We start from the raw sequence: 26,136 nt of genomic DNA, 5'->3' as shown, positions 1-26,136 counted from the left end.
TTCGAGGGATTCGAATGCAATGTGTGTTTAACATTACAACACAGGCCAAACTTCGATTACTCTTTGGTGGCTGTGGCGACAAATGCCCTTATTAACGCTGACATTAAAGACAGGCATGAGAGCAAGCAAAGCGGCTGCCGGCTTTCTGCCCCTGCATTCACAGAGGTCCCAACCGCTCACATGTAACACATTCGCATTTGTTTATGCCACGTCGGGCACCCACAGCCCCTGGTGTCCAGCGGATGGCCGCAGTCCCCCTCAGGCCGGGGCTCTCCCCGCTCGGGGCGGTGATTTCCCAGCAGCCAGGCGGCTCTGCCCTGCAGCGCCCAGATGAGAGGAGCGGACCCTCCCCGCGCTGTGTCTGTCTATCTATCCGTCCGTCCGTCCGTCCGTCCGTCCCGCCCGGGGTGGAGTCTGCCCGCCCTTCCCGCCCGGGGCTGCCGGTGCTGCTGGAGGCGGCACCGTCCCACATAAAACCGTCGGCACCTTCGCACTGAGTCCTGCGGCCGCCTGCCCTCGGCGCTCCCTGCCATGGCTCGGCACCTCAGCCCCGCCAGCTGAGCCCCGGCAGCCCCCGCGTCCTGCAGGGACCGAGCCGGCCGTGACTCCGCGGCCCTGTACCCCGGCCTGCCGCCCTCCGCCTGCTGCGCCGTCCCGCTCCGCCCGCAGAAGCGCTGCCCGGGGCAGAAGACACTGTCCTGCCCGTCTGTGCATAAAGCCCGCCTTCCCCTTCCTTCCCTCGCCGCGATCGCACCTTCCCGCCTCCTGCCCCGAGGCCGGGCGGGCTCGCTCCCCGTGCTCCGCCGCCGCTGTCCCCGCCGAGGATGCGGGTGTCGCTGCTGAGCCCGCTGCTCCTGCTGTCCCTCAGCGCCGGCCCGCACGCCGCGGAGCTCCCGCTCGCCCGCGCCAAGTGCCCGGCCCGCTGCGATGTCTCCAAGTGCCCCAGCCCCAGCTGCCCCAGCGGGTACGTCCCCGACCGCTGCGGCTGCTGCCTTATCTGCGCCGCGGGCGAGGGGGACTCCTGCGGCCGCAAGGAGGACCCGCCCTGCGGGGACAGCCTCGACTGCCGCTACCCCATGGGCAAACGCTTCGCCAAGGGCGTCTGCCAGTGCAAGCTCAGCGCCCAGGTGTGCGGCAGCGATGGCCGGACCTACGACAACATCTGCCAGCTGAAGGCGGTGAGCCGCAAGGCGCTGCAGCACGGGCTGCCCGCCGTCGCCCAGGTCCAGAAAGGAGCCTGTGAATCGGGTAGGAGCATGGTGGGACCTGCCGCGGGGCGCGGGGTAGGAGACCTGGCTTCCAGGGTAAAGGAAGTCATGATTTTCAGTGGCCTGGGAAGACTGGGTGGCTCTAGGGACTCTGAAACCCTCCAAGGGCATGGCACGTAACCCAGCTGCTAATGACACCTGTTGTGTGCGGAATGGATGCTCAGGTCCTTTCTAAACAGCAAAATTCCTTCTCCTCGATGCTCCGTGTGGGCTTGGGCTGGGCTTTGGGAAGGTTTTCCCCCGGTAGCATGGCTGTGGATGCCTCGGTGAGGTGCAGGTTGCTGCCGCAGTGCTCCTGGGACAAGAGACGGACGCACTTGCCAGATGGGAGCGAGGTGGGTGGAGGTCGCCCGGCTGCCAGGGCAGGGCAGCGGCCACGTCTTCAGCCGTGGCCTTTTCTGGAGGCAGGACAGCGGTACAAGCCTGCTCCCGTCCTGCCAGTGCCACCTTCGCTCGCCATATGGCCAGTGACGGCCGCGGTGTTGGGTGGCATCAGCCGTGCAGGTCGCACAGCAGAGCCGCAGCAGCGCAGCCCGCACAAACAGAGCGGGGAGCCGGGAACACCTATGCTCCGGGACCGTCCCTGCGCGGGTTTGGGGTGTTGAGCAGATTCACCTGACAGGCAAATCAGGCACGCCTCTAAAAGCCGATCAGGGCAGAAAAAGCACTGAGTATTAGATAAACCACCTAGAACATAATCTTTTGGCTGGATTGCTTTCTTTGCCAAAGGGTTTTGTAGTCTTGTAGAGCCTTAAGTAGGGGGAAAAAAGCCTCAGAATCTCCTTTATAGTGTAAAATATTGGCACTCATGCTATCAAATGGTCTTCTGGTTGTTGTAAAGTATTGAGGCCTTTGCTCAGCTCCTTTGATATGCTACGACAGCTTCAGGCTTGATGATTTAACTTTGGAAAGTTTAGTAATCTCTTAAGCTAGTAATTTCCTTTTAATATTAAAATGTGTCTCTTTATGGTAGTGTTAATGCTGGCAGTATCTTTCCACATAGTTATGGATATATTATTTTAAGGGTTTGCTTCTGCTACCTTCCCCACAGAGTTCCTGGAAAGAGAAGTGCTATGCTTAATGGAGTTTTAAAACATGCATTAGTGTTTTCATTATGTCAGGTGAGCCACTAACCATCCTGTATTCATAGCAAACTGGCCAAAATAATTGGGAGGGTTCAGAAGGAAAAGGGCTACTGTTGTAGCCTTTGTGTGAATAGGAGATCTTTCATGTGTATCCTGCTCTTGTGAAAGGCTAAACCAGTTCAGAGAGGTATATTCCTGGAGCTCCTTTCCAAGTGTCTTGTCAGAGCCAAGAATTACTCCAGATGCCAGCCTGAAGTTGCAGTCATCAACCTCACCAGTATTTTGTAGTTAAAAATTGTTTTTTGCCTGTTCCTTTCCACATCAGCATCTATTAGCTTTAGTACTCCTAAAACGTTGTTGGAACTGATCCACGTGAAATAATCAGAATGTTTAACCAAAATGAGTGGGCTAGCCTGCATCTGAGAGCTCGCTGAGTGTTTGGCATTTGGTATATATGACATTTTCTTTAAGGAATCCTCCTGAATCTAATGTTAATAGGCCTAGGAATTTGGAGCTGTGAGGCAGAGAACTTTATTTTTTTCCAAGCAACTATTTTAGTGTTCACTTTATTTTGGCTTTATTTTTTGTCTCAGAAAACCTCAGCTTAGATGAAGCATCTGGTTCTCTGTTAAGATTTAAATTTTTTTATTCAGTTCTACAGCTGCACAAACTGAAGCTCAAAGAAACCGAGTGTCTTGCCCAAGGTCAGACTGAGTTGGTGGTTAAGCCAGGAATAGAACTCAATTACAGTATTTTTTGGTTTGTTTTTGTTTTTTTAAACAATAACATGCAATGGCTGTAATGAGAGGCTTGGAAGAAAGTTGACAGTGTAAAATTGCTGTCAAATTTCTCTTTTCCATGTTCTTGCCTGGCCTCAGATGACTCAAATTTTGAAGGGATAAGCTAGTTATGAAGTAAATGTAGTTTTACTTAACCATCCATGTATTAAAACAGCCTCAAATAACAGAAGCTTCACATAGTATGACTTGGGCCCTATTTAGAATACACATGGACCCTGAGGAGTGGCTCCTGAAATGTCTACTCCTGTCCTTTTCCAGTTGCTTATGTTGATGCTGAGTTGGAGTCTGGCTGTGATAAACCAAGACAGGCTGAGAAACTTCGCTGTGGTTTCCTAGTGACAGCAGTCTGGCAAACAGGGATGCATGACAAATGGGTAGGAAAGGACGCAGGATGGAAGGGAGGAAAGAGGTGGCATGGGTTACTGAGTGATAATTGAAAAATTAACAGAATTTAAAATTGCTTTTCCTTGTTGAAGTCCTGGATTAGCTTGAAGAGCACCATGCCAAATTGCAAGTTCTCTACACATTATACTAAATAGGGTGTGTACTGCATGGAGGTCCAGGAACTCTGTAACTCACATTCTACAATATGTGTGTGCCCAGGGGCTTCTCAGAGATACTAATAGGAACAGTCTGCAGAACTCCTGAGCAAAGTTAAACTCCCTGCTACAAACACTGTGCTTTTTAAAACTTTTTCAACACTAAATACATCTATGTATAGGAATATATTCTGAAGCAGCTAGTTTTTTCGTGCCTTCTGTCACCTACTGTGATAAGGACAAGCTATTAAAAGCCAATATGTAAGCAATGGCATAAATACTTGTGGAGGACAGCCTCTGTAATGAAAGACCTGCTGTTACAGAGCCCTGCTTCTCAGGGCAGCAAGTGTAAGTTTTAACAATGCCACATATTTATCTACTAAGATGTCAAACATCTCACTCAAAGGATTCACTTGGTCATCTGCAATCTACAGTCAATCTGCTTGTTCCTTGAACAAAGGACTGGTTTTGATCTCTCAATACAACTTAGTAGAGTTAAATTCCCTGCAATGTTATTTTGCAAATAGTTTCTGTGACGAGAACTTAAAGCAAAAAAAAAAAAAAAATTTTTAACTACAGGTGCTCTTTTGTCAATGGAACAAGGAAAATTAAAAGCTTGATTAGAAAATGTTTGAGGATGGATTTGACACTAACCATTTGCTGTCCTCTGCACTGTTAACCTGAAGTCACTCTCAGAAAGGGGTCATGATGTAAAGCCTCACCTGTCAGTCAAATGTTTGCTAGATATGGGCCTAAAAGTTCATTTTCCTAAGAGAATGTTTGAAGCACAGTTAATGCATAAGCAGAGTCACTGCACACAGTTCTCCATTGGGTGCTTGGACTGTGCCTGTACATAACCTTGAAGATACAAAGGAACAACTGAGTGTATGGTCACTCACATTTCTGACAAGTTGGCCCAGTAAGAGATACTGAAGTTCCCTGCTGGTGTTCTTGTCATCAAAGCCTTAAAGCTGCCTGTAGCTGTATTTAGGGAAATGTACTGCAAGGTATTACTGGAAACCCAAACTCTGGTCACATTCCGCTACTGCTTGTTTTCCTTATGCCTGAGCTGGTTTGAGTTACTGCAGGTGAGGGTGGATATTGTACAGTATTTGGTATTCGATCCAGAGTACAGCGCTTCACTGCTTTGTAAAGGACAGGTAACAGGAAAGGGATATTCTCACTGCATCCCCTCATGAGGGTCACTTGGAAGGGAGGAATAACAAGCAGACAAACACTGTTAAGTCAGTGAGGTGTCTGTGCTAGAAGGCTTGTGCCAGTCTGTCTCTGTCTGGCCCTTGTGATTGCTGCATTACACAAGAAAGCCACTTTGGTGTTGGTTCACCAAATTGTTTTCATCTGTGCACGTTAGCTATCCATTGTATAAACAAGTTGCCTGAACCATAATGTGGCATTAAACTCACCAAGGCTTTATGGTCAGTGCACAGCTATGCAACTTGATCTTAATGCTGAATTCATCAGAAAAGCTGCCCATGAACCTATGTTTTCAGCAGATGTTTCTGTTTTTTAAGCAGAGACATTATAATCTTTTATTTGTCTTTCATTTCTTTCCATGAAAGCATAGTAGGGACAGTGTTTATCCCTGGTGATCAGATCTGCCAGGTTGCAGTCCTCCCTTAGACATAATAATTTTGCTGAATGCACAGATCTTTTCTGAAGCTGGTTTTAAAAGGGGGATGGGGAAACGGCCTTAAAAGAATGAGTTTCCCAGGCTCACAAATTCTTAATGAATATAAAGTTGTGGATTTTAATACAGTGTATTGTCTTTAAGAAAGCAGTGAATGTGATTTGATTTAATTCTACAGGGACTAAGCTGGCAGATATTCAGAAATGTTCAGTCTTTTGAAAATGTAAATTGGTCTGGTTTTATTGTCTTCAGTGGGATTATAATGATTATTTCTGCTGAATTTTTTCCCAGTTCTCTTCATACTAAGTTAACTCTACAGATTTGTTGGCGTTGTTCCGGATTTACAGCAGGGTTAATGATATTGGAGTGGGTCTATTGTCTCCGTAAGAAAGTAAATAAACCACTATTAAATGAACCCATAGCCTGTAGATAACATCACTATCCAGGAAAAGTCTTAAACTGATAATAAGGCTGCTCCTACATGACAGGCACTTAACTTTAGCCATTCAAATTCAGTGTAGGTGGAGCACATAAAATTGGAAACATAAGATCACATTTTAGAAAATAGGCTGAAAATGTGTAGCTCCAGTTTATGCACTTACATTGAAATCTGGATTTTCGGTGTTGTGTGAGAGGAGCTGGAGACCTGAAGATCTAATCACTTAGTTGAAATGATAGGATCGAAGTTCAAGTCTACTGAAAATCTGGTTGATTCGTGGCTGTGGAGCAGATTGGGGAAATCTAGCATTTTGACTAAGAAATGCATAGATAGTTAAGGACTCATACAGCATAAATTTGGTTTTGTTTCAAATACCTGGTTGCAGCATGTTTGAAGTCTTGGTTATACAACAGATTGCTAATTGGATTAAATTGTCTTTTTGCCAAGACAAACTAGATTTCATTAGTGTGAGATTATTTTGAACATTCAGTACTAACATGGAAAATAATGCACATTATTGAGAGACCTTTGAAAAACTATGTGGCAAATCTCAGAAAGTCAATGGGTCAAAATCCACAAAGGTGCTGTGAGCTCAGAGCTGTTACATGCTGAGGACAGCAGAGATCTGAGGGCTGTCTGGGGCTCCACAAGGCAGCAGGAGTATGGTGGGGGGATACATGTTTAATTTTCTCCTTTTAGTAAGGACAGTAGCAGCAGCTAGTGTCTGCCAACTAATGCAAATTAAAGGATAGAGTCTACCTCTACAGTTATAACACTGGTATTCAGGGTGACCTCATGCAATATACTCAGTGTTGGATGTTGCTTCCTTCTTCAGTTTCCCAGGCTTCAATTCCTCCCTTTTGAAGTATATTGAGAACTTCTGATGGAAACCATCAGTTTAATAATTATGCACTAAAATGCTGTTAATAATAACCAACACTTCAGTTCCCTTGAGTAGTGCTGTATGTGTGAGAGTAAATGTGAAGTTACGTTTTCCATGTCCATAGTCTGAGTTCCTGGCACATCATATAATGTGTTTAAAGGTTCTCATTACTGCCAGCTTGCAGAAAATGATTCAAGAAAGATTCTCTGAAGGCCTCTCAACTTTGTAAGTCAGTTTTCACCAGTGTTTGGTCCCCATCAGACAAGAGGAAGAACAGCTCATCTCTGATCAGCCCAGTAGATCTTCAGCCACATCTTTCATACAAAGCCTGAGTGTTATGCTTGATCCTCCTTTGTTTCAGATTTCCCTTTAATATTGGTGCAGATTTGGATTTTCTGTCAGGTTTGAACATTCTTGTCTTCTGACCCTAGGAGGGAGGTTTCAGGCTTCTGCTCAGAGAAATGTTTTTGCTGTGGTATGACAAGAAGACAAGCCTTGTTTCAGTTTTAGCCTCTTCTCTGTATTGCTGCATTTTCTTTTTTCATGTTTCATCCACTCTTTCAGATGTTTTCTCTCTGCCTCCCCCAAATCCTACCTGGAAAGCCACTGCCACCCATGATGTTGGCCTGGTGGCTAGTCAGGAGTGGCCCAAACCTGAGGTTTTTGGCAGGCGTCTTCCTTTTGGCCATGTACAGTGCTGTAACCATTTGGCCTGGGCGGAACAGTTGATCACTCAGAAGATGCAAAGGGATTTAGTTGCCCTGGCTCACATAGAGCTAAGCTGATCTACATCAACTGAAAGGCTGCATTCATCACTATTTTCCCCCAGTTCTGGGCTAGTTTATCAGCTGCCTTTCACTGATGCATGATCATGTCTATTAAGATAAAAGTGATGGCAATGTTATATCCTGTCAGTGAACACTTGCTGTATAGGCAAGTGTTCAAAGTCATGTTAGCAGACTTCAAAGGATACACTGCATAATCAGGCAAGCTGCTTGGGAACTGAAGGTAAGATAAATCTTCAGTGGCCTAGTAAGCAAAATAAATAACAGTATATTGTGCTTATATTTGACTGTTCTCTGTGATTCCTGTTTGTGCTCTTTTAAACTAAGCACTAAAACAATCATATTCAATTGGCTGGAGGGATTTTTCAGAGTGCATGAGAATGTACTTAGAAATAATAGACTGCATCTAGTCCTGCCAAGTTGTTCCTTTTGTTTATTCAGTATCACATAAATCTAGCTTGCTAAATGTAAGCAGGTTTTCTTTTCATTCAGAAGTAAATCCTGTGTCCAGTAACAGGATGAAGAACTCAGATTTCTATGAAGAAATTCCTCATTTTCTTGTTCTGGTTTCTTCAACTTATTTGCTCCCTTTGGTAGGCCCCATAGTTAATTTTAAAGCAGCAGGCTGTGAACATGAAAGATTGCTATTTGAGTGTGGTGATATGACCCCTATCATATGCTTTACATGTGTGGTGATATGTCTCCGTGTATTAGGGACTGCAGAGAATATGACATTTAGCACAAGCAGTGTTATTACTTTGGGATGTTGTGATGCTAGAATCCAGGATGTTGTGGCATTAGAAGCCAGGATTCTGTGGGCTTTCCCCCCTCTTTAAAGCCTTCATTTCACATAATTATATTTACTTAATAAATGCTGTGTATAGTGTTGTTCAATGTAGGACCATACTGACTTTTGTCAGGTCTTTTAGTAATCTATCATTAGGCCCAGCTTCATGTGACAGCTTAAATGTGATTTTGGAAAAATTTTTAGGTGCAAAGGTTGTAATTTAAAGCAGGTTTCTAATGTGTCTACTTAAAAATTAGAACTTAAGTTCTAACTGTGGCTCCCAAATTCTTCAGCTGTGTTACTCAGCTCTTGTTAGACCACATCTAGAATACTGCATCCAGTTTTGGATCCCTCAGTACAAGGAAGGCATTGACAAACTGCAGTGAGTTCAGGAGAAGATCATGAGAATGGCTGGGGGGAACTGGACTTATCTCCTGTGAGGTGAAATGGAGGGTCCTGGGCTTGTTCAGCCTCGAGAAGAGAAAGCTTCAGGAGGAGCTGAGAGCAGCCTCCCTGTATGCGAGGCTCTGCACGGAGGTGCATGATGGGTGGAGGAGAGACAATGGGCATGAGTTGGAACATGAGTCTCAACAAGTTCAGACTTGATGTAAAAAAATAGCTTTTACATCATGGGGGACAGTGAAGTAGTGGGAGAAGTTTCCCAGGCAGTTTCTGGAGTGTCTGTCCTTGGAGTTTTGTATGTCCCAGCTTGGTTTCCCTTTGTAGCTGATGCAGCTTTGAGCAGGGTGTAGAACTAGAAACCTCCTAAGGTCCTTTCCAGCCCAACCTATCTTATGACCGTATGTGTTTTGGATAATAATTAGTGGTTGTCCTGAGAAAAATGCTCGAGACAGGGCTTGTAGACTCCAAAATAAACCCTCACAGCTAAGTGATGCTGATGTTTAATTTTCTCAGGATCCAGAAAAATGCTAGTTAAGTTTTGAACAATCTTAATGACTTTGACTCCTTTTCAAATACTGTTTGGAAGCTGTTATAGTAGGAGCAACAGACCAATTCAAGGGAGGTTCATGTTGCCTACTTGCTTAAAAAGGGTATTGTCCTATTAACATATCCAATTCTTTCTGCTAGTATAGGTCACCTACAGTCCAGCAGCCCAAGATACAAATTCAACTTCATAGCAGATGTGGTGGAAAAGATTGCACCTGCAGTTGTACACATTGAACTTTTCCTCAGGTAACGTTTTCAATTCTTTCTTTTAGTTACAGTGTTTAACAAATGTCTACAAAGATTTTTCCAGCATTGTAACTTTCCTTTTGAACTCGTGAAGTTCACTAATAGTCTAAATACTCTAAAACATTACAGCAGACTCATTTCTTGAGAGAACCACACGTTTGTGTGTTCTGTTTCTGTTCAGTAGATCTATTCTAATGGGCTTACGGTACTATACAATATATACTGTCTACCCTAAAATGAGTCTATCTCATCTTTGGAGGTCTCTTCAGCCTTCACTAAAATGTATTGCTTGTTGGAATGTATTTATTATCTCAGTTTAAATACAAATATATATATCCAGACGGTAAGCTGGGAAAAAATGGCTTGTTGTTGCTTTTTCTACTTTCAATGAGAGGTGATTTTATTTTGGCAGGAAGAGCATTAAGAGGTACAATGTTAAGCAGATGTTACCTATCTAAACATAGAAATGACTTCCGATAGGAAAGAAAGGTACTAAAGTTGCTGACCAGAACAATACCAATATTCAGGGTGCTGAAGCTGGAAATGAGGTGGCAAGTTCAACACTGAATGCTCAAAACAACCTGGGAGGCAGGTTTTAATATGAGTGGTCAGAACAACCTGCTGTCAGAACAAATGACTGCAAATATTGCATGTACTCCATTATGTGAATACCTTTCTTCCTGGAGTCCTCTCGTTTTCCACAGACCTAAGAATTTCTTGGAGAATTTTTGTAGGCTTTTTTAATATGCAAAATCAAGATAATCAGGGATATCAGGAGACATCGCTTTGTGCACATGGTGATTGGTCCTTTGAGAGAATGTTTCAGCTTAAGATGCTTGAGATCTTTGCACGTGTAGTTAAGATTGTTTGTTCTTTCCCTATAAGTAAATGTTTGCCCAGCAGCCTGCTGGGTGCTAATTTTAATACTGCTTTTTCTCTACTGCTAAATAGCCCAGAACTTTCAAATAATATCCTAACCAGGACCATGTCTTGGAAGAAAGAATTTGTGGGCCTTTTCTTGTCTTCTGCTGTGCAGGAACTTTCTGTTCTCCTAACAAATCTAAGGTCACTACAGCAGTTGTTCACAGAGAAAATTCATAATACTTTGAACAGTTTGTAAAATCTTTTACATGTCTATGTTTCAGCACATGTTGTTTTCCACTAAATTTTACCCATTGCTAGTGTTCTTCATTTTTTTTCTTTCACATTCTTAGTCATGTTGGTTTCCAGACATGCTTTTTCCACCCAGTCTGCACTTGGGCTTTTTGATTCCTGTTGGACCTCACCTCTTCCTTTATGCCTCTGTCCAGCTGCAAGTTTCCTTCTTCCCCTTTTCCCATTAGAGGATCAGTTCATTTTTCAGCCCTTTTATTTCCTGTCATTGTTCTCTTCCAGTACAGAATCAATAACTAGTGGGATCAGATGGGTTCCTTCTCCTTCCTTTTTTGTCATCTAGACTCTGTGCAAGGAAGTCTATAAAGACAGAATTGGAAACCAAGGAAAGGGACCTTGATGGTTGTCTGTAAACCTCAGTTCCTACCTCCCTGACTGACTAAAACCAGTCACAATTTTCAGGAAGGGATTATTTCTTTGTAATTTTTTTTAAATTTAATTTTTCTTAGGACTGTAAAATTTGTCATCAAATGCTTTGTTATTTCTCAGGGTGAAAGGTGGTAAATGATGTCCAATATAATCTTCTCTTAAGTTGGTTTCCCTTATGACACAGAATTGCTTGCTTTTTATACAGGCACCCTCTCTTTGGTCGAAATGTCCCCCTTTCCAGTGGATCTGGGTTTATTATGTCTGATTCTGGTCTAATTGTGACCAATGCCCACGTGGTGTCAAGCACAAATGCAATATCAGGGAGACAACAACTGAAGGTACAGCTCCAGAATGGAGATACCTATGAAGCAACCATCAAAGACATTGACAAGAAATCTGACATTGCAACAATAAAGATTCACCCTAAGGTGAGTGGCATAAACAGAAGAATGACTCCATTTGGGAGCTCTTTCAGTTTCACTTAGTACTAAGTGATTGACTAGAATATAAGTTTAAGGATTCCTTAGAAATATCTGTGGAAAACAATGTACTGAAATACAGACCTGGAAATTTTTCATATCTTGGAATTAAATTACTTTGTCTTCTGTGCTAGAAACTGTTAAAAATGAAGGAAAAAAAATGCAGCTCATTTAATATGTTAATATTTAATATTAAATTCTGCTATCTTTACCTAAAGACCCAGGCTAAACCTTTCTAAGGTTTGTGCCAGTATGCACGGAAAGCAAGGTGGGGCATAATGCAGAGAGAATGGCAGGCTGGTCTGCAGTTGGTTTGTATGCTGGTTTTTAGGAGGAGGGAACAATCTGCTGGAAAACAGGGAAATGTTGATGCCCTCTTTTTCCAGGTGAAATTGCAAGGAACTAGTGATAGCTGTTTGTTTTTGAAGACAGTTTAAAGCAGTGACCCTCCTGGCATAAGTTTTGGTTGTATGATAGTGGGTGGCTCTTTCCTTAATGTAATGGAAAGTTGTATGTTCCTAACTTGTTGCTCATTTTTGATCTTTGCAATCAGGTTTTTTTCAAGTATGAACTAATGCTTATTTCTTTCTCTCTGTGTTTACATAAGAAAAAACTACCAGTATTGTTACTGGGACACTCTGCTGATCTGAGGCCAGGAGAATTTGTGGTGGCAATTGGAAGTCCATTTGCCTTGCAGAACACTGTGACAACAGGTATTGTCAGCACTGCTCAGCGAGACGGCAAAGAACTGGGCCTGCGGGACTCGGATATGGATTACATTCAGACAGATGCTATTATTAATGTAAGTATGAGGTGTGTGATGAGCTTCACCTCACAGTCCTTCCCCACCTATGCAGAATGGAAGTGCCTGCTCTGAAAGATGAATCCACTAAATAAAAGCAGCTTTGTTTAAATTCAATGAAACTCTTCTTTTATAAAAGTCTATGCAGTGTCTGTAAGTTGTGTTCAGACGTGTTATGAAAGGTATGATAAATAAAAGTTCTTCCTTTGAGGTTGTCTTTGAGGATGCTGCATAAGTCAGACCCTTTTAATTCTGTAAATCTCATGCAGTAACACATGGTTGTATCAACCAGCAGTAAATTACAACATTTCTCTCTCTGCTTGCTGTTCTGCTCTGGTCAAGGAAGCTGTAGAATAGAGCCAAAGTTTCTTTCATCTCCATCCACTGGAACCAGATGGAATAGTCAAATTTAGAGTATGTGCTTCAATGTAATGACAGAACACCCAGGTAAGAATGTAAGGAGAGTTCTGGGGGTTTTTTCCCCTTTGCACATTACATACTCAGATCAAGAATCAAGATGTAAAATAACAAAGTCTGAGGCTTTGGAGCTCAGGGTCCTAGCATTGCATGTTCTATAGAAATAGATTGAAATAATGTTCCTTCAGAGCAGCTTGGAGGGATCCAGAGAGCTTAAGTGAAGTCCTTGGGTGTGTGATTAGCTTGTACTGTTTTTAAAAAGAGCACTGCTCACATATCTGAGGTGGAAAATGGCCTAAAACTTTATAGCTTAAATCTGTTACACATTGAAAAGAAAATATTTTCAGGATTTATTTGTTGGACCTCAATGTCAAATTTGACGTAACAAGTAATAAGACTGAGTGTTTTACACACACAAAGTGCTTCCCGAATGGTTATTGTCACAGACTTGTCGAGAGAAATTGTGGGGGGAGGAAAAAAATGAAGGTAATTATCTTTTGTACTAAGATATGACATAAAAGTGAGCTTTTTCAAAAAGCTTCTGTATGACCCAGGAGCTGAACCTCTCCAGACATTTAATTGGAATTACTCTCTTCAGCTGTGCAAGTAGAAGAGCAAAACTTAGGCAAGATGGGTTGCTTGGAGGCACACACTGAATTGGTGGCAGAGACAGAATTAGAATATGGGATTCTTGACTTCTTGCCTACACACATTTTTCAAGCTCAGACTCCTTCCTTGTGTATATACTTAAGACATTTGCTGCCCTCCAAAGCTATTGAGGAGGTTTAGACAAGGATAGTAGAGTGTGTCAGATAATTCTAGACCAAAGGAAGAGTGATAGCAGATGAGATGAGGAAAATGACAATAAGTTTGAATTGCTTTGCCATCTGAGACCACAAAATATGAAGAAGGTCCCTGGCATAAGGATGCTTTCTGCTTAGCTAATGCACTTATTTTCTCCTGAGAATGGGAGGAGCTTGAGAGCTGGTCTGTTCAGAGCATTCCTGTGGCTTAGCCAAGACTTTCCTGCAGGAATGTGCCTGCAGCTGCCTTTTGAGAAATGCTGGGACAGCAGTAACATAGGGCAGGAGAAAACAGGGCAGTAAGGTCCTAAATGCAGCTGTGTTGCATATGCTGAAGGTTTTTCACATCCTTCAAGCAGAAGACAATTGAATGAAAGATGATGTGCTGAGGAAGGCTGAAAAATTATTATCTTGGTTTTGTTGTGTCAGTCAGACATAAAAATAAAGTGTGCAGCCTCTGGTCACTGGAGAGATACAATATCAGGAACTGATCTATTTGTTTAAATTTGACCTTTGAAGCTGTTTTATAAGCTTTAATGTCTGTTTTATTCTCCTAAGAATCTGTAAGGTTTGTCCAATCCTATCTAACTGTAAACAGTTTGTGTCTCACTTTTCTGTCATACATCACTTAGCTTTTGTTTCTTTTGAATGGAAAGTTGCTGCTCTTGGCTGTTTTGCAAACCTACTCGAAAACTCTGGCCTCACTCAAAAACAAACTTGTTGAGCCAACATGAAGATGGACAAGCAACTTTCCCAACTCTCATTTCCTGTGGTCCTGTTGCATGTTTCCTTTAAAGGCCATTAGGTATTAGGTAATTTTGGGCTGCTCAGAGTTGCTATATGCCCTCCTTAGGGAGGGATATGTGGTTATTAAATCAATCCTTATGTAGTAGCTACCTCATAGCAATATGCTGTGATTAAATACATAAAACACTGTATTCTGCTCCAGTGGAGAATGAGACACTGACAGTCTTACAAACCAACTGATGAATGAAACAAAAACTGTATAAGCATCTCACTGAAATATAACTTTAAATAGTAATTATTTCAAAACCTTTTACTGACAGTCTTTAGAAGAATCATAATACTAGTTTTAACTATTTAATAAGTCTTACACTTAGGAGCCACTCCAGATAGATAGATCCTAACTTAGAGCCTATTTCTGAAAAGAAAAAAATTTTGAGAGCAGTGAAGGGGTAGGACAAGACCTACTTGTAATCTTCTGTGTTTGATACTGTGTCTGTCAGTGCTGCCTAAGAAATGACCTCCTCTCTTTCATTTAATTACAAACAAAGTACTATTTGAAGTGAGAATCACATTTCCTGCAGTGAAGTATTAATATTCCCTTATGTCATTTTTTTACAGTATGGCAACTCTGGAGGACCTCTAGTTAACCTGGTAAGTCCATGTGACCTGGTTTTTTTTGTTGGTTGTTTTGTTTTGTTTCAAGAGCTAGTTTGAAGTTAGTGGGAGAATGTTCTTTTGGAAAAATTCATTAAAGATAATGGTAGGCAGATAACATGAAGCTAATGCAGAATATGCAAATTAGGTGTCAGTTCACAAACCATACGAAAACATTTCCCCATTGAGCACAGAAAATTTTACATAGCAGTGAGGAATAAGGGATCTGGTAGGAGCAGTTATGCTCATTCACACTGTGAAACCTGGGATGCACAACAAAGATGGCACCTGCTTGACCCACACAACTATTTCAAAGTAGATTGCTTTAAATCAGCACTGGTTTTGCAGGTCAGTGACCTGTGGCTGTAGTGGTAGTAGTGACTCCACTGCCTGCTTGGCAGAGGGAATCTCTTGCTGGGAGAGGTGGGATGGACCTTGGATGAACACACTGTACTGCAATCTCTCTGGCCATCACAGTTAAATGCGAAATGGATTATGAATCAAAGCCCAGATCCTCCCTTATAAGTAATGTTTATTTCTTGAGTGATTACAACACTCTAAAATTTCTTACACCAGCTTTTAACATGAAATGCTCGGCAGGGAGCTGAATCCTGTACTTATGAACAACTTTAATTGGGTGTTCTCTGTCAACAGGATGGTGAAGTGATTGGGATTAACACCTTAAAGGTCACAGCTGGAATTTCTTTTGCTATTCCTTCAGACCGTATCACTCAGTTTCTCACAGAGTCACACGACAAACAAAGTAAAGGTAAGGTCTGCAAGAAACAGTGACATCTTCCAGTTACTATCCTGATCCAGGAGAAGTGCCAAAAGACATGGGTCTGGGATCCTATTACTGAAAGGAGCAGCATCATTTTACAGTATAGAGCATCACAGACTTGGAAATAGAAAACAATCTTACAGAAGTAGGAGAGGCTTTTTATTACTCACACCCCCCAAAGAGCAGACAGTATCTGTGTAAAGATGGGAAATAGGGCCTCTGAGAATAGAGAGGACACAGATGAATCATCACTGTCTCAAATGATCTTGAGAACAGATGATCACTTGTTTAAGGAGTCTTAGTCTCCTCTTTTCATTTCTTGTCCAAGCAAAAAGAAGATTAAGGTGTACTGTAGAAAATAAGGTAAAAAACTTTTTTAAGCACCTGTCCACAGGTGTGTGCATTTTCCATAGAACCTGACCTATATTTTATCATGGTCATGCATGTCAGGGCTATATAATAAGATATTGTGGTAGATCCTCAGACCCTGGTGGAAGAAGGGCTGTTACTAATTCAAGAAGAAATACATGGGAAGATGGGAGAGAGGCAGAAAGAAAAAAAGGCCTCTGCCCCAGAGAGCGTATAAATCTAAGTTTATTGGCAATGACAACTGCAGTACTTTAGACTTTTTTTTACGTGCCTGCACCGTATCTGTCACCCTGTTCTAGATGTCATACTGCAGGCTGCCCAGCCAAAGCTGATCTAGTAATGCTGCATCCAGGCCAAACCTTTCTTAGTCTTTTGCTTGCCAATTTATCTGTCCACACCCTACTACTCATCTTTTATCATGAGTGTTGGCTGCTGCTGCTTCTTGTCTTCAATCTTTTTGTTACTAATCTTGTCTTCTCCTGAGTTCATTCAGTTCCTGATGCCAGGGTTGTTTCCCTACACCACTGTCCTCTCAGATAGTGCTATTTCAGAAACTTCCCTTAGTCAGCGGTTTTAAAGTGATGCATCTGCTTGTATATATGAGAGCCTCACAATCCTGATGGGTCCCCTCATCTGTGTTTGGCTGAATTCCACAAATTATATTGCTTTCACTGTTGATTTGGGGGGAGGGAAAGGAGTAGATATAAAAAAGGTGTTAATTTTATGCTGAGAAGTGCATTTTGAAGTAGCTGACAATTTTGTTTCAGTCAACAAGTCAAAAAACTTATTTATTTGCCCTAGTTACTAACTGACGGTTGGTGGTTTCTGAAACAAACAGGTGTCTCATTAGTGATGCTACTCTTCAGAACCAAACTGCTCATCCCAAGCCAGGGAGGAGCAATGGATCACCCTGTAGGCCTGGCCTGGAGGAACGAACTCAAGCCTTGTGCAAAGCCCACCATCTCCTGGTAGCTGGGGCTGGAAAGTCAGTGAAAGTTAGAGATGTCATGACTGAAATCAGCCACCTTGCTCCTTCAGGCATCTTTGCCTGCACAGAATGATGAGCCCAGCTAAGGGCCCAGAGACAGCTTTGCCCATGGAACCTTAAAAAAAACCCCAAAAACATTGTAAAAGATTCAAGTTTATACAGTGATTGTAACATACAGATCTTTTACTTATCATGTCACATTATCCCCTAACCAAAAGGATTCACACTTTCTCTTAGTGTCAGTGTGGCTGTCACTGCTTCAAGTATCCTGGGCACAGACAATCTTAATATTTTTCTTTTTCAATTTTTTTTTTTTTTTGCTTTTGCTTCTCTGAAATACTTCTTGTAATTTTGCAATGTCAGAACAATCAGTTAGAGCCCTTAATGCATAGAGAAAGCTTCTCAGAGATATTTTCACTGTATATTTGAGACATAGTTTGCTTTTTTTAGGCCTTTAGTAATAGTTTTAAGGTTTATTGTATAGTCGTTATTTCTTGGCACAATGAATTTATGTGAGCAGAATTTTAGGGATGTTTTTATAATGTTTTCTTTTCTTCCAGTTATGTTCGAGTAGTTTCAGTGGGATCCTCCCTTATGGTACAATTAGGTCATAGAAAGACGTTTAAGGGTATTACCATTTTGCTCTTAATACCATATTGTCTGAAGATGATAACACTCCCTGAGGATACCACTCTTTCCAGATTTATTCTGGCATAGTAGATACTCAATTGTTTAATAAGCTTGACCTTGGTCTTTTGAGTCTCAGTTGATCAGATAACTGTTTTCTATAGAAAGCATATATTTTTTTAAATCTCATCCATTATATATAACTGCAAATATCTGATCTCTTAAAGAACAGGAGTGGAGAGGGGTGAAAAAGGAGAGGATGTCATTTAGATGAAGAATTGGTACTGATTATTGTTATTTATACAGTCTGTATTACCTAATGCATGGGTAATATATACTAGCACCTAATGTATTTTTGACCAAAGATTTGCCACAGTCCTCATAGAGATGTTTGTTTGTTGAACGGTCAAAGACTTTGCTAATTTTGGGGTTACCAGTTAACTTCCTTTTATAGTTAGGAAGTCTTGAACTGCTGCATGAAGTTAAGTGTCTCCATCTGTACCTCAGTTTTAACCAGCTGTGTTTTCTATGTTTACCTCTGGAAGTTAACTACATACTTAAGTGTTTAGACATCGATCCTTTAAAATGGAAGACAGTAAGTTAGCAATTTAACAAAACATTAAAGAGAAAATCTATCCTAAAAAGTCAACTTGGCTTCTCTTGTAGTGGCTTTCTTGTATGCAGAAAAGGGAATAAACCTTGTTTCAGATGGGCAAGGGGAAATGGGGGAGTTCTGCATTGGCCACACCCAACAACTCATTTACATGAATCCTCATTTTACATCCCCACAACATTGTATTAGTTGTGTTGAAACAGTATTCTTACCTTTGCATTTGAAAGATTATTACTCATAATAATTACCACTAATCATGGGGGTTGGTTAGGTTTGCTGAGTATAGATAGATTCAGGCCACTGATTAAATTCAGCTATGCAGTTTATATGAGAGGGACACTGCACACAGTCCAGCATTATAGGCTTGAGCTGTTTTCACATTTTCTGTTTGGCAGTGGAATATCTTTCTTAAATGCTTTCAGGGCTGCTCCTGTAATCTGCAAGATGAGCTAGGTGCAAAAGTAATTAGCAAAGAAGTAGGAGTTTTGCCTTACACTTGAATAAGAAGTGCAGGATCCATTTCTTCGCTTGGAGATCCTGGTGGTATCCTGGCCCCACTGAAATCAGCTGCTGTGGGTATAATTTTGTACCAGAGTTACTCAAGCCAATAAGAGTTTGAGTACATGATTCCTTAATTATCAGTTCTTTTTGCTACAGTTTATAGGTCATAAACATTTCTGCCTTCAGCTGGTGTTTATCTGTCTGGTTTGTATCTCTATTGTTGCAAGCATCAATAAATAAAGGTAACAGTAAGGCAAGTGCTTTCCTAACTGTGGAACAGAGGTCTCTGTAAATAGTGAACTGCTTCTGGATACTTGGGGTCAGCTGCTTGTGACTTTCTATTAACACTAAACAGATTTAAGTTTAAACTCATGGTTGAGGTTGGTTTGAGTGACTTTTTACCTATGGGAATCAGTGTTTAATCTGGCCTGTTGTTTACAAAAGTGAAATGAGATTTGAGTCTCTCTCTCTTCTGTGCTGTGCTCCAGCTTTAAGCCACCATGGTTTCACATTTTCTAAACCTGATTATTCTAACACATTAACCTTTTTTTAGCTACTGCTGGGACTGCACCCTTGTGATGTACTCCTTAGATTTATGACATCACTTTATTCCAGTTCTCCTAATTATTTTTTCTTTTGCTTCATGATAGCGCAAATTGCCAGAATGACAGGTTTTGAGACTTTATTCACAGAGCAGTTGTAATATGACAGTGGTAGTTCCAGGTGTGCATACTGTTCTGCTGATGTGACTTAGCCCCAACATCACCATGCCTGTGCTCTGGGATGATAAAACGCTACAGCTGGTTGTCTGTGCCTGTTCAGCCTCTGCTGATACTTCAAATAAGATGGGCAATTATATTCCCTCTAATCACTGTTGATGGAAACTTTGGTTTTGTTGCAGGTGTTTGACTTGGGTTAAATTGAGTGGAATGGACTTTTATGAAACAAAGCATTTATTTATTTTTACTTCTATTCTGACAAACAAAATGTCTGGACAGGGGAAAGAGAGGAGTGTTTATTCTGCTGCTAAAGTAACTCATGGCTCATAGTTTTTAGTTTTACTTTCTACAATAGCCTGCTATTTTGTAGCATGAATTGCTATTTACAGCGTGGCAAACTTACTGCAGAGAGAGCGCAGAAGGCCTTTTTGAATTTCAGTGCATGAACACGAGTGAAATAATAACCCCAACCTGCCTGAAGTTGAAGGTAGAATTAGAATTTTTAGGAATGAGTCTATAATTACAAGATCTATTTGTTTTCCTAAAGCTTAATGTTGACATTTATCATTAGCCACTGGGGAAATAATTCCCTTTATCACCAGTGTTATTTCTCCTGTGGTATTTCATTCTTGCTGTTTTGTTTCTCCTCAGTCAATTTCTTTTGTCCCTTCTTTCATTTTGACTTTTCACTCGGGTGAACATTCCTAACTCAGGCTCCAGAGTATCTTTGTGCTTCTGCAAATTTCTGCCTCACACAGGTGATGGCCAGCAGCAATTGTTTAATGCAAACAGAAAACTGTCACCTGAGAGTCTGTCACTGATGTGTTTTATGAAGGGAATTTAACTATTTAACTGTCCACATTGCATGGACACGGGGATTGTGTTCAGGGGGGGGAATTATCATGTCTGAATATTTTTAAAAAGTGAAAAACATCATTTCTGCTATGCAGACTGGAGGAGCACTGTGAGCTAGTTCATGTTTATGCCCATGCTCTTCAGACTTCAGATTTGAGCAATTGAACTTCTTGACACTCTTACTATAGCTGATTTTGGCCTTATTAGTTTTACTTTAAAATAAGGGAGAGCCAAACATTTCAGGGCAAAGCAGGGGTGACAGTTTCGGATGCAGGATTTTTCAGAGTGTAGTAAATCCAATGTTTAGTAGTCAACGCTTTCAGTGACCCCAATGGGAGTATTGGACATGAGTAAGATTCAGAACTAAATTCTTTACTCAGGAGCATTTTTCTTGGAAAGAATAAGAGCTAGAGAAGACTGTGTACATCTCCTTTTCCCTCATATGAGAACCTGGAGAAGCTCAGAGATCTTGCAAAGTAGTTGTGCTGGAACAAGTAAGGGGAAATATTGTTTCATGCCGGATGTAACTGAGTACTGCAGCACTCACTTTAGGAAGTCATCAAACTGCATTTTTTCATAAGGCAGCTGTGCAATGTCATGACTTACTAAAAGCCAACTGCAGAAATGTGGTGTTCTTCCTAAAGGAGTGACTTCTCACCATTTAAAATTCAAGAGAGTCCTGGCGAATCATAGAATTATAGAATAGTTTCTATTGGAAGGGACCTTAAAAGGTCATCTAGTCCAACCCCCCTGCACTGACCAGAGACATCTTTCACTACATCAGGTTGGTCACAGCCCCATCCAGCCTGAACTTTGAGTGCTGAGAGTTGGGGCATCTACCACTTCTCTGGGCAGCAGGTTCCAATGTTTTACCACTCTCATAATAAGAAATTATTTCTGATACCTACTGTCCTCTTTTAGTTTAAAATCATTACCCTTTGTCCTGTCTTATAAGCTCCCTTTAAAATACTGAAAGATTTCATTAAGGTGTCCCTGGAGTCTTTTCTACTTCAGGCTGAACAACCCCACCTCCCTCAGCCCGTCTTCATAGCAGAAGGTGCTCCAGCCCTCTGAGTATTTTTGTGATCATTTTGGCAAAGGTCTACAGATTTTGGGTTTGTTTTTAAACTTGCTTTTTATTCTTTGGGGTAGAAATAACAAACCACTTGCATGACAATCTGTGAGTCTTTTGATTGCTCTTTCTCTGAAAGGTGGAAATGAAAATTTATTTAGATCCCATTTCTACATTTTAATGAGAACATCATATAATTAAATTGTCTTGACCAGTCTCAGATTAAATAGTAGCTGGTTATGAAATTTTCCATTTACTGAATTCATGTGATACTAGATGACAGCAATTTCCTAAATTTCCTGAAGGAAAAACTCTTATGGAGTGTAAATGAGCTTTCTCCCTTACCCTTAGTTGCAGGGAGAGGGATTGCCATTCTGTACATCAAGGCTAATCAAAATTTAAAAATAGCCTCAGTGTAGATCTGTATGGTTTTGTTCAGTTTGTTAAAATATGATACATTCTGTTTTAATTTTCAGGTGTTTTGGGTCATCAGAGCAGTTATTTTTGTCAGTGTTTGCCTAAATTTCTTAAACATCCTCTGTGTTCCTTTCAGATGGGAAGAAACGTTTTATTGGCATCAGAATGCTGACAATAACACCAGCGTAAGTATCTTAGGAAGGTAATTGTATCATCATGCACACAAGATATGGTCAGTAGTGGTTCAGAACTTCATTTAGCTTTCATTACCAATCTCCAGAGATCCAGAAATGGCATTGGCTTCTAGGAAATCTGCAGGCATTTTAATGATATTGGTGAAATCTATGTTCTGAGACCTGGAAATGCTCTAAATACTGATAGTGGAGGATGTCCTCCTGATAGCTGAGGGAAATTAGGAAGAGCCTGAACACAGATTTTGGTTCTTGACAAGAACATCTGGAGTTACACCAGGTTTTAGGTAACATTTAAAGAGAATGCTGCTTTCACGTGACTCTGAGTGGCAATGACAGATCAGCTGATGGAGGGTTTGGTGGTGCTTTTATCAGTTCCAGTGGAGGTCATCTGATGTGAGAATTGGTGCCTAACCATTAGCTAGAAAGAGAGGCTAAAGTGCTAAACTAAAGCTTTGTGCCTCCAGGTTAACAAAGCCAGAATATGGACACCCTCCTCTGGCTCTTTACTGCCTTTTCCCTCTCACATTGCTTTGTGTCTTGCTGTTACCCAGATATATTCTTGAATAATAAATGAGGGCTCTTATGCCGATGTTCTTTCCCAGCAGTAGGCAATGTTTCCAATGTGGCAGTAGACTGCAAAATTAAACAAGACAATTTCCAGCTGGGGTTGTAGTAAAGCCATCATTTTTTTATTGAGTTACACTCTTGCAATCCTCCCTGAAGGGTCAGATCCTCAGCTGGAATGAATCAGTGTAATGGCATTAACATCATTGATGGAGAGAAACTCGGGATGTTTCTCTGAATAATTGTGAACACAATGTGAGATTTTCCTGCTTTTGTAGCATCTAATAAAGCCATGTAAGATATCTGCAGGCCTTTTTTTCAGAAGAAGACCACTTCCTTGGTGTGTTTACTTTAATTATTCAATTGTTAGTTGCCTCAGTACAAAATCAAATTAAGAGAATGTGTGCAGCCATTTTGGCTTGTTTTCCTTCTGTGGGACCCCAGTTCTTCATGGCAGATAGCCAAGTAATCCATCCTTGGTTTAAAAATCTTTGCTTTCTAGAAATGGGTTCTAACCCACACTGTACACAGACCTGAAATTAGGTCATCACCTCTGAAACGAGCAGATGTTTGTAGAGCCTCTATTTTGCAGTGGGTTCTTGTCTTCTTTCTTTAGAAAGTGATGCACAAACAATGCCTGAAACAAACTTGAGGAAACTGAAGTTTCCAATTCTGATCTATCTGCTGGCTGAAGTCATCAAAAGCTCTATTGTTCTAGATAAAGACAAGTTAAGAATGATTTGCAAAAACAAACAAACAAAAAAAGTTAGCAAATTCTGCCCTGTCACCAGCACTTATTCTTTGGGCAGAAATGTCTTTTTCCCCTGTATAGCATCTGGGACAGAGAGTGCTCCTGCCCTTGTGCTTGTGTACAGGGCCCTCTGAGCTACTGCTACACAGAGCCAAAGTCAGATTCTTGCAGGAGATGTACAAGACCATTAAGTTCAGCATGCTTTGCACAGGGAAGTAGTTTTGCCTCTCTTAAAACCCATGTAACTTGTTTTAGTCCAAATTCAAACCCTGCGTTTTCATCACAGAGCAACAGGGAAACAATTAATTGTTAATTCTTTTACTTTTTTGTCACAAAAAGTTTAAATAAATAAAAATATTTGAATGCTTCTGCTTTTGTAGTGCAATCAAATTCTGTATAACTTTGTTCTTCTTTTAGCTTGGTGGAAGAACTGAAGCACAATAATGCTGATTTTCCCGATGTCAGAAGTGGAATTTACGTACACGAGGTTGTTCCAAACTCCCCTTCTCATAGGTAGGTAGAGCATGTTATTTTCTTCACCACAAATAAATCTCCAAAGAGGTACTAGTAGGTAATATTTCTTTTTATATTCAAGTAATTTCTCATACCAGGCTTCATTTGTAGACAATTAAAAATTGTGCCTTCAGGTTTAAAATGTTTGTGCTGAAGGTCTGTTCACATCTATAAAAATGAAGCATTTCAATATCAGAACTATCTAAATCATGGAATCATTTAGGTTGGAAATGACCCTTAAGGTCATCAAGCCCAATCATTAACCCAGCTCTGCCACGGCCACCAATGAACCCTGTCCCTAAGTGCCACTTCTACCCATCTTTTAAATACCTCCAGGGATGGTGACACCACCTCTTTGCTGGGCAATCTCTTGCAATGTTTGAAAACCCTTTCTAAGAAGGAATTTTTCCCTTTATCCAATCTAAATCGCCCCTTGTACAACTTAAGGCCATTTCTTCTTGTCTGTCACTTTTTATTTGGTAAAAGAGACTGCCACCCACCTCACTACAACCTCCTTTCATGACATTATGAAACACTAACAGTGTGCAAATATAAAGAACACCCCAAATACAATGAACGAATTTGAGGGGTTTTGTGAAGTATGTTGAATATTAATAAACAGAAATTTGTATTAAGTTTAAACAGGAAACAGGATAGGATTCACATAAGGCACTGTCAGAGCTTTTATCTGAGACAGCACTTAATCTAACAGGAAGAGGCTATTTTATGGAACAGTTGCAAAATAAATAAAACATTTCTGAAAATGATTTTAGGAAAGTCAAAAACAAAAGTGGTAAAAGCAGCTATTCTGGATTACATTTGAATAGCAAGAGAGAGATAATTTCCCAATACTTTACCTGGTGTGTTTTACCTGTCTTGAAATTTTGGGAAGGGTTTCATTTCCAACGCCTGAAATACATATTGGCGACATAAAAGCATGACCTTTCAAATGGATGAAGTGAGTCAACACTGGATAAAAGTGATTCCTGTTTCCCATTTGCTGTAGTTTTGTAGAAGACAAAGAGCAATCTAGACTCATTGTTTTTGCTTTTTATGAAGAAAATCCTCAGTGAAAAAACCCAAGCCTTATTTTGCATTTAGTGAGTTGTACCTGTTATTCTTTCACAGTCAGAAGGGTGGAATTTCCTGTCAGTGGAGACTAAAACAATTAAAAATTTATCACATCTGCAAAAGAGGTGGTAAATAGCCTTTGTGCTTTTCCTCTGCAATAGAATGCATCCTTACTGCCATTTTCTTGTCTTTGCAGAGGAGGGATCCAAGATGGAGATATTATTGTGAAAGTCAATGGGCGTCCTTTGATGACTTCCAGTGACCTGCAAGAGGCTGTGATGAATGAATCACCTCTACTACTTGAAGTTCGAAGAGGAAATGATGACTTGCTATTTAACATTGAGCCTGAAGTTGTCATGTAAATAGAATTGAGGAAGCTCTCACCATAATTAAACTCACTTATTCTGGAACACTAGATACCTCCTTTACAGCTACAGTAATTATACTTCCTGTTGACTAATGACAAGGTGGACTAACTTAATTGCCTGAGCCATTTCTGTACATAGTAGCTAGAATGACTTCAAAGATGCCATTTATAGCAGATTTAAATTTCAAAGAAACTTAAGAACTGTGTTCTGGGAAGGAGGAGAAAAAAAATTTTGGGTAGCTGGTAGAAATGGGTCCCACTTCTTGTACCTGCAGATTCAGAGCAGCCTCAGTTCTGCATTTTGAAAGATCAAAGTACTGCTGGAAGTGAACACCCCAAATACAATGAACAAATTTGAGGGAAGTTTATGAAAGGGGGAATTATTCTTAAACTACAGTCGTGGCTGCAGCAGACCCAAGCTATTGCAATGCAAAATTGAGCTGCTTTTTCGTTTTTTTTATGTAACTTTTTCAATGTGAACCTATTATTGGCAAAGCTTGTATTTGTTCTTAGTGCTTCTGTGCTCCATGTCCATGCAGGTAGATTAAATCTGTAAATATTGAAAGGAACAAAAATGGTATCAGGCTATAGAGTGTTACACCTAGGTCATGCGATTTTTGGAATATAGTAAATGATTCTTATAGAATTAATGCCTTATATATAAATCAAAACGATGTGCTGAACAAAGTTAAGTTTGAGAAAGTGCACAGTTTTTTAAGAATTTGATACAAACTTGTTTTGCATTTTTACTGGTAAGCTTTGCTGTAAAATTGTTACACTACTTACGGCTTTGACTGGGTATGTTTCTACTGTAAGGAGATTAAAGTTTACACAAATAATGTATTGATGTAAACCTCTTCTT

The 26,136-nt window shown here is 40.9% G+C and overlaps 1 protein-coding gene across 1 annotated transcript; it reads left to right on the top strand.

The window, feature by feature from the left end:
- The first annotated feature begins 687 nt into the window (after window positions 1-687).
- On the top strand, window positions 688-26,136 carry HTRA3 (HtrA serine peptidase 3). The gene is made up of 9 exons (XM_032109616.1): window positions 688-1,248; window positions 9,329-9,428; window positions 11,176-11,398; window positions 12,057-12,251; window positions 14,837-14,869; window positions 15,527-15,641; window positions 21,951-21,999; window positions 23,741-23,836; window positions 25,104-26,136. The coding sequence occupies exons 1-9, from the start codon at window positions 825-827 to the stop codon at window positions 25,267-25,269; spliced, it is 1,401 nt and encodes a 466-aa protein (XP_031965507.1). The 5' UTR covers window positions 688-824; the 3' UTR covers window positions 25,270-26,136.

Source organism: Corvus moneduloides, chromosome 5 (genome assembly GCF_009650955.1).
Source record: "Corvus moneduloides isolate bCorMon1 chromosome 5, bCorMon1.pri, whole genome shotgun sequence".
Taxonomy (NCBI): domain Eukaryota; kingdom Metazoa; phylum Chordata; class Aves; order Passeriformes; family Corvidae; genus Corvus; species Corvus moneduloides.
Note: the sequence above shows the minus strand (reverse complement) of the source record. Positions and strands in the feature narration are given on the sequence as shown.